Genomic DNA, 16,278 nt, shown 5'->3' on the forward strand with positions numbered 1-16,278 from the left:
TTTAAAAAAAAAAAAAAATAAACCAACTTCAAAATTAGCTCATTTTAAAGCACATAAATACATATAAACATGCATATCTGACTTGGAAATTTTAGTAGTAATTATTGATGGTGGCATTATTGTGCGTCATAGAATCAGAACTGACTCATAGCTGACCCTCAGAGGCAGTACACTGCACAGGAGGAGACTGGCTATCCTTCTCCTGTGGAATAGCTGGTAGATTTGAACTATGTGCCTTTAGGATTGCAGTGAAGCTTCTTACCACTAGGCCACCAGACCTCCCTATTAATAATAATCCGTCAGTAATTTTAAAATATTTTTATTTATTTGTAACTTATATAATGAACACATATTACAGATGAAATGACTTTTTAAAAGAAAAAAATTACCAGTGCTGGATTAATACATTATCATGATATTGTTAAGAGGACTTAGGTAATAATCAGCAGGGAAAAATAAGAAAAGAAAAATAATACCAAACAATAGGAATACAATAAGATCAAGGTATTGAGGCTATTCTATTTTCTGTGAAAATTTAAAACAAAAGTGTTAAAAGAAATAGGACTCTGAGCTCAATGACCTATATCATACCTAATTTATTTCCACAGGACAGAGTAAGTTTGTGCATAAAATATGTGAGAAAAAGCTAATTAGACTCTCAGAAGAAACATTTTTATTTTGAATTTTTTTAAATTGCACATAATCTTTGGGTAATCTGGAATTAGTTCAGGCATGTTTTGGAAAGCTTCCGAAAATGATGTCTCAATGTGAAACTAACATCAACAAATAGCTTATTAGATTTGGAAAATAATTAAAGAAATTTATGATATAGGATGACGAGCTGGTTATTGAAGAAGACAGAACCCCATAAAGACAGAGGCCTCCCTGCAGCATTTAAAAATCATCTGTAAAATATTAAATAGCTCATTGTACCAACAGTAACACCATATTATAATGTGCATTTTATAAGAATTTCTATATAGAAAGAATACAGAATTAAAAATTTCTGAGCTCACTACTCTAATCATACTTTAATTAATTTGACCTTTTACATGAATGAAAAATGGGGAACTAGCATCTGCACAGAAAAGTTTCAGTCTCCCTGCTGAGGAACACTCTCATCTACAGTTGGTGTTCAAGATGGAAAGATCACAGTGAGTTGGTCAAACCCAAAGCAAGATGAGAACCGTACAAGACTCATTGCAGAGAGCAGTCAAGTGGCCAGAATTCTTACTCATTCCCAAGCAAAATCAGACCTGAACTTCCACCAGTGAGGAACTGCGATTGCTTCCTGGATGGTGTAGTCTCCCACTTCTCCGAGGCCCCTCTCTGCTCACGCCAGCAGCCAAAATACAGTTCGGCCCGGGAAGAGGCACAGAGCAGGTGATCTGAGCACCTATGACATACCAGGTACAGAGCCAGGAGAGGTGACTTCATAGGATCCTCACAACAATCCTGTGAGCTTTCACTGTCTCCGTTTAACAGATAGGAAGACAGAGGCTCACTGAACGGTATTTGTCAAGGAGGCATAGGTACTAAGTAGAGGACTAGCTGTTTGGAAACTTGGGGCTTCTCAGTTCCGAATCCTTTCCACCGCCAAGATAAAGCAGGAGCTTGGCAGTAATAAATGAGGTCCCAGTTCCCAGGCAGTTGTCTCCAGCTCATACCTTGGAGCCCACTGAGTATATGGGGCTGGATTGAGAATTTCAGAACCCTGAGCTTGGAGCCCGGTTCCACTGCATGCCATTGGGATTCTGAGGAAGTCATTTAACATCTTGCCAAGGGCCCAGTTAGTCCTGTGTGGTTCTCAACAGGGGAGACTTGGTACAAATATGTCAACCGTGTATGAATGGTCCCTGGGGACCAGGGGGAGAAACTGATGTCGCTTCCCTGGGAACAGAGAGAGTGGAGGATATAACCATCTGATACTCCCCAACTGCACAGCAAGTGTGGGACCAGTTAGGATCTCCAAGGTCCCGACTCTCCGCAAGTGGCGTTACGCTCTAGGGGAGCACTCCACTGCTCTCAGACAGCCCTTCTACAGAGGTCAAAGCAACCTGGCCAGGACACTCTTTTCATGCAGAAAATGCTTAAAAGTAGAATAAGAAGGAGAGACTCTCAAAGGGAAACAAAAGATAGCAGGTAGCAGGAGATCGGAGATCAGCATTATGAGGAAGACTTGGTGTACAGTGTGCTAATCCAGTTGGTACACTGGACCAGGCCAGGTCTAGAGAAACTGAGGTTTTGGCCTCTCGCTTGCCTGATGATTGCCAGAGGGCTGCCAAAACTACCTTGTGCCTGTAACGTTGGGTAGAATTTCCAGAATAAGCAAAGGTGACAAGGACAGAAAGGCAAATACAACTAAAATGACCCTGGCAATAGCGGCTTTACATGATTCTCCTCTACCTACAAGTCTCTCTCAAAAGTCCTCAGGACTAGGTGGTGCTCTGGCTCCCAGACACAATGGGTCTGATGTCCTCCACATCTCCGGCCAGCCAGCCCGTCTCCCCCAGCACAGTGTAGCGACCACACCGAGTCATAACGGCCTGTGTACAGGCTGTTCTCCTCAGCGAGGCTCCAACGTAAAGCCAGAGACCACATCCTTCTGTCTCTTCTCCTCTGGCGTGGGAGGCAGGCTAATCAAGAGGGGAAGTACCAGCCAAGCTTGCCAGACAGACAGGAGCACAGCCTCTTCCAGATAACCCGAAAGCCATGGATGTTGGGAGAAACCCTGTTCCAGAGAGATTAGGCACACTTCCTGTGCCTTGGACCACTTGCTCCTGTGAGTTACCCTGTAACGTGCACAATTATAATTTTGGAGAATACCTATAGAACATGTAATCAATATCCAGTCATCAATCCCAAGCAATATTGACTGCTAGCTTTTGATGACAATTTCACCCAAAGGAGAGAGGCAGACAGCTCAGTCTGGTATCCCTGGTTGGAAAGATTAGTCTAGTTGTAAACATCCATAGGCAAACATGGAAGAAAAATCTCTATTTGGAAAGAATGTTACGTATACAAGCATGTGGCTGGGCGGATGGGCTCACACATCTTTTTGTGGCTTCAGGAAAGGTTAGACCTAGTTCTTGGATCCCTGAAGCCCCAGAGCTTTGCTGATGGAAGGCTCTAGAATGTTGGCAGCAGGCTGGGATTGCACAGGAAGGGTGTTCCCAGGCTCAGGGTAGCCAAATGACTGAGAAGCCCAGCCAGGACGACTGTGTTCAGCAGTAATTGTTTCACAAGCCAGACTGTGTGGTTCTGCCATGCAGGTAAATGTTCTCATCTGTGTCCTGGTTCAGGTGCTTCACCATGCTCTCTTTGTAGAGGAACGGGCAGCAGGTGCCTACCATGCAGGCCCTGTTGCAGTAACTCCGGTAGGAGTAGCACATGCCAGTCTCACACTTGGAGGGCAGGAACTCGTAAGTGTCTACCTGGTCACACAGTGTCATCACAAAGATGATGTCAGTCATCCCAGAGGAGGTAGGGGTGGGCTGAATCTCCTCCAGGGAGAATTCTTGAAGGATCTTCTACGTCTGCAGGACACCTAGGGCCTGAAGACATAAAAGGGCTGATTGGGAGGCATCTGCCTACAGCTCTTGTAGTTATCAAAGCAACTGAAGTTGGGATACTGGTTGGTATCGCTTTGAGATATCTGAGTGGTACCAAGAGGGGTTCCACATGTTGAGGATCCCTTCATCGGATAAACTGAGGACGCTCTCTTCCTTGGCGACTGACTGAGAGGTTATCAGGTGAATGGTAGTTTTTACCCCCACATCTTGTTGGAAGTTGGCTGTGGGTGCCGCATTAAACCTCAGGATGGCATCATGAACATAAATCTCGACACCCAGCTGGGAAGACTTCAGAGATCCTGCTGAGTAGATAACAGCGCACATGCCCCATGCTCTGCCTTGTCCCTGATGTTCTCCCTGGGCAGGTACCCGCCCATTCGGAGATGCTGAAGGGGAGGTCTGGTGAGTCCATCATGGACACATCCACCTGGTCTTGGAGGTGACAGCGCAGTCTCTGACTTGACACCTTGACACCTGGACCCGACCCTACTTGCTTCCAGTCAGGTGATCTGTAATGATAACCTGCAGTCTGAATTGAAGGTCACTGGAAAAGCCATCCTTGTCCCACACCTAGAAGGAGAGCTTGGCCTTGGCCTGGGCCAGGGCTGGGTCACTGGTGCTGCTGAGGACCAGGCCGCCTCTGTGGAGGTTCTGGGTGCTGACTGCTGACCGTGAACCAGAACTCCCAGGCCAGCTTCTCCATACCATTAGTGGGAGTTTCTCAGTTCCCAGTATAAAGGAATCCTCATAATTCCCTCACTTCCTTCCCTTTCATAGTCAGAGGCTCATAAACAGGAACAAGGCCCAGGACACAGCAGCCACGCCTTCTCCTCAGGACACTGGGGATCATAATGAGAGAGGTGTTCAGGGAAGCCACTCTGCAGGAGGCTGGGAAACAGCCATTTCTGCTCTGCCCCCAGAGCTCTCTCCCCTTCCTTCAGAAATCTGAGTCCTGCACAGCATTTGCTTAACCTGATGCCACATCCACACATCAACTCCTCCTGGTCGTCTTCCTGGAAGCCCAGTACCCAGTGCAGGGCCTGCTGCTGGCTCTTCTCCTCTTCACTGCAGGTCTCCTGGGTCCTTGGGAACCAGCTATTCTCCACGGGGAGCATATTCGCCTTATTAGGTCTGGAGGCCTAGCTCATTTCCTCTGGGGACAATCAAAAGCCATCTCGGAGGCACTCAGCACTCCAATGACCTGGCACTAGGGTGTGAAGCAGGTTCCAGGGGCCCAATCATTGCAAGTGGGTTCCATGGTTCCCAAGGCTGTTTTCTGGGCTGCTCTTTAGAAAGCTCTGCAAAACAGCTCCATCCCCATCTGCCTGCATCAATGCTCTCAACCTTGAAGGCTGTGGCTCCTCAGAGGCTCTTGCTAGCCAGTGGGCTCCCGCTGATAGTGTCACCAGTATCCTAGTCCTCTTCCAGGCTAGGCCTACACAGGACCCTACTCCCCCAGGGGCCTCCCGATTGAGTGTGTGTTCGGTTGGCCCTAAAGATCCCAGGAACTGGAAGCCTCATGTGGGGGTCTGAAGGAGGAGTCACCTGGGAAGGAGGGAACTAGGGGATATGAAGTGAGGATGGGATGGGAAGTGGGCAGAAATTGAACCCAAATCCATTTTGCTCAACGTTATTTTTTTTCTTGACACCTGTGTAAAAGATATACTGAGTCAGAAAAAGCATGAGGTTGAAGAACTTGATAGAACAAGGCGTGGAAAGGTAATAATTTTCATGCCAAATAAAGCCAGAACTGTGGAAGCAATTCCATTATTTTCTGGTAATGGTGATTAGTTGATATAATAGACGTGGCATCTCAGAGCAATGCCGGTTGACAAGTCTCACTTACTGGATGGGCGGACGACAATGTTATTGGAAATTGCAGCCCCGCGTTCATTTCTCGCTGTACACTGATAGATGCCTTCATAGGTCTCAGCTTTCCCTTCACTCAGGATGTTGATAACGAGGGTCCCCGAGCCAGGGCTCATGGTAACCAGAGGGTCCTTATCTATGTCAAAGTGCGTCCCATTACGAGTCCAGGAGAAGCTGCTCAACACACAAAGGGTTAAACTGGTTAATGGTCTAGAAAAATACAAGTGTTTATTTTTAAACAAATTCCTAGAAGTTCTGTGGGATTCTGGAGGTAAGTACCGGATTTATTATCCTATAAAAGAGCAATTGCTGTGCCTGATAAAATGCTTCACTGAATCATGACTTATAAAAAGTGTTGTTTGTACATTTCCGGGGCCATGTTTTCATTAGAACCAGCCCAAATCTGACTCAATAAGGGAATCATGCACACAAATTGCCTGTCATTTTTCAAACGAAGTGAGGGGGGTCAAAGCAGGAAGGAAGCAAATCTCCCAGGTATAAGCTCTTAGAGCTTTATTAGCATTTTTATTGTAAACTCCACTGTTCATTGAGTTGATAACCTGTCTATAAAACTTTGCTCTGGGCTGAAATGTGACAGGAAAAGCTTCAGCAAGCTACATATATAGTCTCAAGATACCAAAACATGAAGTCTAGGTTAGAGGGAGGGATTACTTTAAAGACAGGCGGTCCTCAGGTTATGAAAGAAATCCATTCGTAAGTGTGTCCTTAGGTTGAATGTACAGGTTAATCAGAATGAGGGCAGATGGCTCTTCTTTATAGCCTTATTTCAGTGCAAGAAAAAGGCTTGAAGTCTTGCCAATGATTTAAAGTCTGCACGTGCAGCAGTGAGGGTAACTCACGAAGAATCACTATGAGTAGAAGTTGGTTCATTAGTTTTAAGGAGAGAGTAAACGTACATAATACGGCAAGTCCAGGAGGCCTGGTGGCACAGTGGATTAAGTGTTAGGCTGCTATCTGAAAGGTGTTTGGGGTGGGTTTGAAAGGTCAATGCGTAAATGATTATGTCACCTAGAGGTTCCTGCTTAGGCATCAACACAGGTTACTTTTTTCCTCAGGGGATAAAACCTATGGTATTCTAACGAGATCTCTAATAGATAAACTCAGACACATAGTATTTAGAAGCTTCCACTTCTTTAATTTAAAAGTCCACATGACAATTTAGTCATCATCATCATCCAGCTCTCCTATATTACTGGGAAAGTTAGGGCTAATCCATTATCTACATCGTCTTGGACAAATTATCTAGCATTACTGGGCTTTGATTTTCTCACCTATAAAAGATATTGGTTGGTCAGGTTATCTCTAACATCCTTCCCAACTCTGCAAAGCTTCTCTGTGTTTATGCCAGAAATCAAATGGAGACTATTGAGAACTGAATCCTGCTAAGTTTGGAAGCCAATTAGGATTATTTACAGACCACTAAAGCAGGCCTATGGTAGCCTAGTGGCAAGAAGCTGTGCTGCAATCCTGAAGGCATGTGGTTCGAATCCACCAGCTGCTCCATGGGAGAAGGATGGGCAATCCCTTTCTGTGCAATTAACTGCCTCTGGAAACCTGCTGGAAGGTCAGCTATGGGTTGGTTCTGACTCAATAGTACACAACAACAACACAACAAAGCAGGCATATAGAAGAATGAAATTCTAAAAAAGAAAAATCAATGTCTTCAAGCTGTGTATTGGAGAAGAGTACTGAATATTCATGGACTTCCAAAAGAACACATAGATATGTCTTGGAAAAGGTACAGCCAGAGTGCTCTTTGGAGACAAAGGTGATTGTCTCACACACTTGGGGCATTCTGCTAGAAGAGCCTATTTCTTTGGAGAGGGACATCATGGTTGGAAAGGGTGAGGGCTGGCAAAAAAGAGAAAGACCGTCAACCAGGTGGATTGACACAGTGACTGCTGCTGTGGACTCGAGTGGGTCAAAGGTTATGAAGACGGCCCAGGATAGGGCTGGATTCAGATCTGTTGCTTGCAGGGTTGCTATGAGTCATGCTTTACAGCACCTAACAACAGCAGCAGCAGCAGCAGCAAAGCAGGCCTGATGGCATATAACACATTGGGATGCTAATCAAAAGGCTGGCAGTTCAAATAAACCTACCAGCTGCTTCTTGGAAGATAGACAGTCTCTTTCCATAAAGATTGACAGCCTCAGGGACCCATCAGTGGGGAGTTATGAATCAGAATTGCCTTGATGGCAGTGGGCCGGACTCGAGGGAGCTGTGGTGGTGGTGTGGCCAACTAACGAGAGGGAGCCCTGTGGAAGCACTGGGCTGCTCCCAACAGGTCAGTGATTCAAACTGACTAGCTGCTCCATGCAGAAAGGGGAGGCGAGGCGCACCCATAATGACCTGTACCCTTGCGATTCTCTAGGGTAGTCCTACCCTGTCCTGCAGGGCAGCTATGAGGAGGGGCGGGATGGATTTGGTGGCCGTGGGAGCACATGGGGTTAGCAGAGTTCTTAGAAACCATCAGATTCAACCTCTTGATTTGACCGATGAGGAAAATGAAGCACAGAGAAAAGAGACTTGTCCATGTCAAAAGGCCATTAATGCCAGATACAATTAAAAGACTCTTTCTAATGGAAAGAATTTGTTTGAATTTGTATTTGAATTTTGTAAATGAACTTGTAGGAAAAAATAACTTTTTTTAAAAAAGAAGACTCTTCATCTCCCACCATGTGAGCATTCTGCAGAAGAACAGGGGTGTAGAAATGCAATAATAATGGATTTTAAGAAAGGAAAAAAAATTCTAGATATTTTTTTCTTTTAAATACCTTTTTTTTTTTTACAAAAACACAAACAACAAAACCCAAACTTCAAATAAGACACTGTGTAGTTAGGACATTACATTATTTGGCAAAAAGAATTTTGACTGAAAGTCAGTGGTCAGGAGTTTACAACGTTTGCCCTGTCTTTGGATACACGTTCTTCACCACTCTCAGCTTACGTTTTACATTGTACATAAAACAAGACCTAAAGGACTTCTGAATTCCCTTCTAATCCTACTAATTAATGCTTCTGCAAAACCTTGTAATATTGAGTGGATAAGTTTTCAATCCAAGATTAATAGAAAAATCCCCCAGATTTTAATTAAGCATATAGTCAACGAACCTTTAAATGATATTCTAAGGAAAGGTTTAATCTGAGAAGTCAACTTCAGACTCTGAAGGGGATCTGGGAGTTGAGTAGATGCACCCAAGGGTGCTATGAAGTCACCTGCACTGGAAACTGTCCAACCAAGAAAGGAGCACACTTACCTTGGAGGGGGCTTCCCTTTTGCCTCACACTGGATGACAATATTCTCCCGAGGGTCAATAATGTAATCTTTTGGAGACTGTTGAGTGATGGTCGGAGGTTGTACCACTTCAGTGCAGAAATAAAACCAAAGTAAAACAAACAAATACATCATTTAATGTCATAATAGTAACCACTGAAGTCGTCTTCCTTTCTATAGAAAAACTTTTTACCTGAGGCTATATATGCTTCAGATATTTTTAATAAATTCCTCTCTGGTGGCACGCAGTTTGGTAAGTTTTTTACTAAAAGGTATTTCAGACAGAGTACTGAAGGCACCACTTCCTTTTATTTGCATGCACTCAAACACACACACACAGTTTTCCACGCTCAAAACTGAGAAAAAGAATCACAGCATAAGCCAAAGATTAAGACAGTTTCTTTTCTGATGTAACAATGAGAGAATCCTCTGATGGATACTTCAGTTCAAATAATGTCTTTCAAGAGAATTAAAGTTGGGAGCTAAATGTATGTTTCTTTAGGAAAGATTAACTCCCTTAGAGTTCATTAATGAGGCAATCCAAGTTAATACTCTTTAGCAACAAATAAATTTGGGAAGTTAATGTTTAAAAGATTGCATCATTGGAAACTTGACATGTTTTACTCAAGGCAGAAGGTAGGTGAAGTGGGTATGAAGACAAAACAATCTTATTTAGAAGCGAAACTGGCTCGAGGAAGCTGTTACAGGAGTCACTATCTACACTGCACTTTCTGGGGTGACACTGAGCATTTATTATCAAATCTTGGGGAAGAAATTGTTCTGACCTAGAACAATCTGATTGGAAGATTTCCTGGCCTCTGTACCTCTGATTCTTTTCAAATTGTTGTAAGAGAACAAAACTAGAGTGGTAGTGCATGAGGGACTGAGAAATCACCTTCAGTGTCAACACACCTTATAGCAACAACAAATTCCTTTTCTGTTGCTCAACACAGCAAAATAACTTGCCAATGAAGATACAAAGCAGAAAAGTAAGCCTTCCCAATTAGCTCCTAGTAGAGATCTACCATCTTGTCCGATTCCAGAGAGAACTATTGACATTGACCAGTGGTTCTCAACGGGAAGCAGTATCTGGATACCTTTGTGACTGTCATAGCTGGGAGTGCTAGTGACAGATAGCAGGTGGAAGCCAAGGATGCCGCTCAACACCCTTTGGTGTATTCAAGAGCTCACTGTGATAAAGACAATTCTGGTGACAAATGTCAGTGGTGCACCTGTTGGGAAATGCTAGCAGCTACCACAGGATGAATGGTTTCCCTGGAAGGGTACCACACAGTGGCTCTGCCCCAGGAATTTTCCCTAGCATCCCATAACTTCTTCACCACTTTCTGGGATTCTCACACTCCTTTCCTTCATTGCTGTGCTGGGCCCTCTGGCTCAGATAATTTTATCACCTGACTCTGCCTTTTCCTTTCTACCCAGGCTCTCTACTGGCTTTCTGAGACTTCTTCCAGCCTACCAAAATTGTCCAAAACCGGGTCATCCTCCTCTGATCTTGGCTTTTTACTATCACAGATTGTTAAAGTATGTAATTAATCACCTCTATTTTGAGTGTCTTGGGAATGGGTAAACATGGGCCTGCGCTTCTCCCTTCTCTCCTGTTCCATTGCTATCCATTAGATATTTCTTACTTAAATATCCCAACAACACCAAAAGACTAGATCAAAAGTTAAGCTTTTTATTGCTATCATTTTTATTTATTTATTTATTGTTTTAAAATTTTTTTTATTGCTATCACTATCATTTAAAGTGTGCCAATAAATCACTACTACTGGCTTAATTGTAAGGCGTTGCACTGCCAACCCATAGGCATTCAGTTCAAATCCACATGCTGCTCTGTGGGAGAAGAATGGGCAATCTCCTCCCGTGTGATTAACTGCCTCTGAAAACCTGCTGGAGGGTCAGCTTTGAGACAATTCGCAGCAGCAAGTACTAGGAGAAGCTCAATCTCTCTCCCTTTAGCACTGGCCTAGCTTCCCTGTCCTTTACCTGATACATTAACGCTCTTCTCTCCTCCACAGCTATGTGTGGACCCTCACCTTCCTAGTCCTGTCAGTTGTTATTGCTGGCAAGCAGTTAGTTCTGCTGGTTAAGAACTAGTCTGTGTGTTACTGGCTGAGAGATATAGAGCAAGTTTTGTTAGTTTTGTAAGGTTTTGTTTCCTCTGGGTAGAAATGGGATTGAAGAGTCTCGTCTTCCTCCTGTCACTCTCTCTCTAACCTTCTGGCGTGGCAGGTAAGGGAGAAAAATGGGCACTCTCCTCTCAGGCCATTTATAGTTTTAGAAACCCAGTGGAGGGGCTGCGATGACTCAGTTTTAACTTGATGGCAATGAGCTTGAGGGGCCTGTTTCTTTTAGGGTAGTTGAGTAGATGAAATAAAAGCATTTATGCAAAATTCTTAATATGTGCCTATGTTACATGCTATGGTGGCCTGGGCGGGGGAAGACATTGCGCTGCAATCCCGAAGGTATTCAGTTTGAATCTGCCAGCAGCTGTTCTATGGGAGAAGGGTAGGCAATCTTGTCCTATGCAATTTGCTCTCTTTGAAAACCCTCTGGAGGGTCAGCTATGGGTTGGTTCTGACCCAACCACAAATAACTTAGAGGAAGTCACTTAGAAATGACATGAGCAGGGACTGTCCGTTTTGTCTGTTGCACCTCAAAACCACCATCAGATTTACTGGGTTATTGTGCCGATGACCCCAGTGGACAGTAGTCTATACAGACTGCAGGCTCAAGAATGATGTACACCCACCTTCTAAACAACTCCAAAGACATGCCTTTACTCCAGTGAGCACTTAATGGCATTTGGAGGACTAATGAGTCATTTTCTTGAAATTTTGTGAGTTTTCTCATTGCGTTACATCAGATATGAATAGAGCTTAGGTGTTAGTAGAACAGCATATGGGTAAAGGAAATCAGCAATACCTGAGCCTCCAGAATTCATGCAGGTAACATATTATGTGTACTTTGTAGTATATAAATACAAGGTTTAGCCACAGTAAACACATATGCTTAAAAAGACACCCGCCACAAAACGGAACATCATGCAGTTAATTCAGAGGATTAATTAGGGAAAATAAAGACAAGGTCAAATTTCCACACTGCCTAGTAATTTGTAGAAAGACACTTACAATCTTCAAGAAGTTTTGCTTTTCCCCCATCAAAATCAGCAGAGGAGTGGGCAAACAGGATTAAAGAAAAATCATGTTAGTAATAAGAACGTTAGAACCCTGGAGATAAAAGGTGCATCTCGTCTATTTGATTTGATCTAAAAGGAAAAAAAACAACAAAACAGTATAGCAAGGGTTGAAGTTGTGAGGTTGCAAGAGAAAGAATGGGTGGGTTTATTTTGTTGTTGTTGCTATTCCTACACTATCTATCTACATAAACATATGGACAGACAAAAGCAATGCTGTAGGCAAAAGCCATTCAGCCAGGAATTGGAATGGCTAATTCCATTCCATACATGTTGTGCTGGGCAAGTAATTAGGTCCAATTTGAAAAAAAGCTGAAATCTACAATTAATCTGAGTTGTCACATCCTGTGTAGTGTCTGATCCTATTATCCCAGACATCACTATGCACATGGTAATAATACCTAACAATGGGCCACTGCTACACTGCTTCATCTAGGGCATGTCTACCAATGATTTTAGATTGCCATGGTTAATCATCAAGTCTGTAATTGAACTCTCCAGACCATTAGCCTATTTCTTCTTCAGACTTCTTCAATCTCCCATCAGTTGCTGGTGCCCAAACCAAGAAGCAGCTCCCTTGGAGAAGGAGGAAGAGGAACAGGGCCAACGGAGAAATCGCATTAGCATGCAATTTGGACGATTCCACAGCGCTGCCTGTCATTACTCCTTGCAAAGGTTAATGCAGGAGTGCCTGGGTTATCCCTGACTTTCTTTTCATCAGGGGCACGCCTCTACTCCATTAGCGGCGATAATTGAGTTAGCCGTAGGTGACTGTTTCCCTCTGACTGTTAGATTGAGCAGTCAGATTAAGGAAGAATATATTTAACACAAGAGAGAACAAAAACACTTCTCTCAAGTGCTTTCCTTCTTCCCTAGGCTTCTGCTTGTGGCACATGCTTGCTTAGGTATTTCCACTGCAATGGACTTACACAATCAATCATTTCTATACATACATATGAATTTTAAATATATATATATGTCTCTGTGTGTGATATAGATGAATTTTAAATATATGTGTGTGTGTGTGTTGTTGTATACCAGGGAGTCAGAGCTAACTCACAGCTAACACTCCAGTGGGTTTTCAAAACTGCGTGCTGGATAGATAGAATACATGTGTGTGTGTCTGTGTGTGTGTATATATATATATATATATATATATATATATATACACACACACATATATATATACACACACACACATATATATATATACACACACATATATAGTATATATGTGTGTATTTATATGTGTATGTATATACACATATACATACATACATACACATATGTATGTATGTACACATATAAATATAGATTTAGTTGAAATTAACATCATTGGCTTAAATATTTTTAAAAATATGTAAAATATTTTGTCTTATTACACTTTGTTGTTGTTTACTGCCACTGAGTTGAGTGCAACTCATGGGGATCCTATGAACAAAGGGCCTGAAGCCTTTCTGTAAGTATCGTTGTTTCTCTAAGTTCATAGTTTCCACAGGCATGTGGTTTAAGAAAGGGATTCCACTCCTGCTTCCAGCAGAAAAAGTCAACTGAATGTGGAGCAAACCACATCTCTCTTTACTGTCTTCTATTGGCAGCTGCAACTCATATGGCATAAAAAAAAAAAAAAGACATCTCAGCAACCGAATAGGCCTCGGCCAGCGCTATCTCCCTTGCCCTCTTGTAAAGCTTGCCAAACAGATGTTCAATTCAGGAAGCAAATGGATTTAAAGAGGTCGTGCAGTTTAGGGATAAAGGAGAAATCAATTCTGAAGTAGAGTCGTTGTCCAGATTTGAAATTCTGCTTTCCTTTGCAAGAAAAGTGATTGGCTGGAACCTATCTTTATTTGTCACAAAGAGGCCACCAGACCAGGAAGAGTGCAGCACTGTGTGGACGGTAGTTGCTGTTGGCTCCATTTGAGTTGCTATTTTTGTAGATTACTTGTTTGACTCTCAAAATCTGCATGTAGGTCTGTGACCATGGTTTGAAATCAGAGAAGACATAAGTAAGGTACATTTTCCTAGACTTCTATTTTAAAAAAAAAATCATACTTAAAATGGAAAATCATCTTCTCAATCTGAATAAATCATTACAAGAAGTGGTTTGCAGTGGTTTGTGGACACAGAAGGTGTAGGCTGGCCAAGTGACCATCACAAACTTTTGCAGGGCACTCTCAGTATATGAAGGGAGAGGCCAGCAGTCTACGAAGTGGCTCGTAGAGAAGTCTCCACGATCGTTTCAAAGTGATTCCTATTATTTTCCTACAGATTTGCTTCAGTAAAGAGCTGCCCATTGGGGAGCCTGAAGCCCCTTCCTTGTCAGGCCAACTCCCCTCAAGGTACATAAAAGGCACCTGGTGGGAGGAGGAAGATAATGGGAGGGAGAGGACAATAAGTCGAACCATTTCCATGGACATTTCTGTGGGGTGAGGCTTTACAAACACCAGGTGCTGAAGGTAAAAGCCAAATTAATTTTGATTAGCTTTCCAGCATCACAGACCGTCTCCACTCACACAGCTCAGAGTGACGGTAAATGCTGGGGAGGTTTTGACTCCTGGGCCTAATAGCTTTAAAACGTTAATACTTACGATCAAGAGGTACTTCGAGGGCACTAATGATCTGGCACAGGAAGAGAATCAGAGGCACTCTGCCTGCAGATAAGGACTTCTTTTTCTGCATTATTTTAAGCTGCGTTAGTTTAACTCCTGCTGAGACCCACAAACTGGCTTTCCTTTTCTTCTTTCACAAAAAGACTTCTGTGCAATGTTTAAATAATTTTCACGCAGGATGCTGAAAAAAGGAGACAATAAGAATAATAATAATTACAGTGTATTAAAAAGGAGGAAATGAAGAATGGAAGTTGGCAGTACAGAAAACCAGCCCTGTATTATACATGAACTCTAAAAGGGAATGAACTTTTAAATATTTAAATCTCAGGACTGGGATAATCATTTATTCATAAATCAGCTAAAATCAGTTCAGAAATATTTGTAGCAAATATCTTTCTGCTTTGCCATCCTTACGGTTTTTCCATTTTAAATATCTGTATTATAAGTGTTCTTGGAAGCCAGGACATCTTTCTGAAAAGATCAGGGGAACTTTGCTTTAAGTCAATTAGGAAGCCCTTACCTTGTGACTCTTAGAGATGGCTGTTCTTTAAGAAAGTTCAAGGCATTGTTGAAAATTTTGCTTCAAACTAAAAACATGGATTATAATCTGAACCAGCAGCAGCTAATTCAGGTCTTTTTGATAACTCCCCTAGCCTACCAAAGGATACCCCCAAACACCAAGCTTGGCTGGCTATTCTCATTGTAGGCATCCTCCTTAATGATGCTGGATCGATTTTCCCCCTAAAGATGTTTTCCTTGCCTCTAAGGAGCAGCCTTGTTTCACCCTCTCCAGGATGAATCCTGTTCTCCTAGCAGTCCACTGTGTATTCAATATGCTTCTCTAGCACCACAGTTCAAATGCATCAGTTCTCCTTCTATCATCCCTAGTCATTGTCCAGCTTTCCGATGCATAACATGTAATTGTGAAGACCATGGCTTGGGTCAGGAGCACCATAGCGCACCGTAGACTCCAGACTGATATCATTGCTCTTTAGTGCAGAGGAGAGGTCTCTGACGGCAGACTTTCCTAATGCAATTCATCATTTGATTTCCGGGCTGCATTATGCTTGGCAGAGTGGAAAAACAGTGCAAGAAAGGAAAACCCTCGATGAGATAGATTGACTCAGTGACTGGGGTAATGGTAGTAGGTGAGTCAGAGACAATAAGGTTGACTCAGGATAGAGAAGAGTTCAGAGCTGTTGTACATAGGGTCACTATGGGTCCCAGGTGACTTGACGGCATATAGCAACAACAACAACAAAGATGTTTTGTCCTGGGTTGAATTGTCATGCCAATCCCACCCCCAGTATGCATCAGCCTGGCTGGCCCATGATTCTCAGTGGTTTACCAGTTAAACAATTATGTAATTTGTCTGTCATGTTATGACGTCATCAGCTCCACCATGTGACTAGCCAATCAGTTGTAAGGGAGTGCAGGTGGAATATAATATGCTTACTCAGGTCACAGCTGTATTACTTTTTATTTTAGAAGAAAGAAGCAAGCAGAGGAAGAAGGACGACAGCATTTGCAAGAAAGAAGAGTGAGGATGGAGCATATCCTTTCAATCCAGGATCTCTGCAACAAGACCTTCCTAGATTCCAGGGAAGATTGGCACCAAAACATATGGAGGTCTCCAAACCACACGAGCACAGAGATGTGGAAAGGAGAGAAGGAACAGACCCAGGAAGAGAGAAAGCCTCTCCAGAGGTGGAGCC

At 43.0% G+C, this 16,278-nt stretch overlaps 1 protein-coding gene and 1 pseudogene across 3 annotated transcripts in view; both read right to left on the reverse strand.

The window, feature by feature from the left end:
- NRCAM (neuronal cell adhesion molecule) overlaps window positions 1-14,738 on the reverse strand; it is a 103,333-nt gene extending 88,595 nt beyond the window's left edge. The window contains exons 1-4 of one of the 3 annotated variants that reach the window (XM_006882638.1): window positions 14,543-14,633; window positions 11,890-11,907; window positions 8,721-8,826; window positions 5,419-5,615 (exon numbers count right to left, since the gene is read on the reverse strand). In XM_006882638.1, coding sequence (XP_006882700.1) covers window positions 5,419-5,615; window positions 8,721-8,826; window positions 11,890-11,907; window positions 14,543-14,633 — 412 coding nt within the window. Of the gene's footprint in view, window positions 1-5,418; window positions 5,616-8,720; window positions 8,827-11,889; window positions 11,908-14,542 lie in introns of all 3 variants that reach the window. The other 2 variants (XM_006882637.1, XM_006882639.1) reach the window with 2 other exon arrangements.
- Window positions 3,240-4,280, reverse strand: LOC102855024 (annotated as a pseudogene).
- Window positions 14,739-16,278: the final 1,540 nt, after the last annotated feature.

The sequence above is a fragment of the Elephantulus edwardii genome, unplaced genomic scaffold (genome assembly GCF_000299155.1).
Source record: "Elephantulus edwardii isolate Elephantulus edwardi_28Jun2011 unplaced genomic scaffold, EleEdw1.0 scaffold00022, whole genome shotgun sequence".
Classification (NCBI taxonomy): Eukaryota; Metazoa; Chordata; class Mammalia; order Macroscelidea; family Macroscelididae; genus Elephantulus; species Elephantulus edwardii.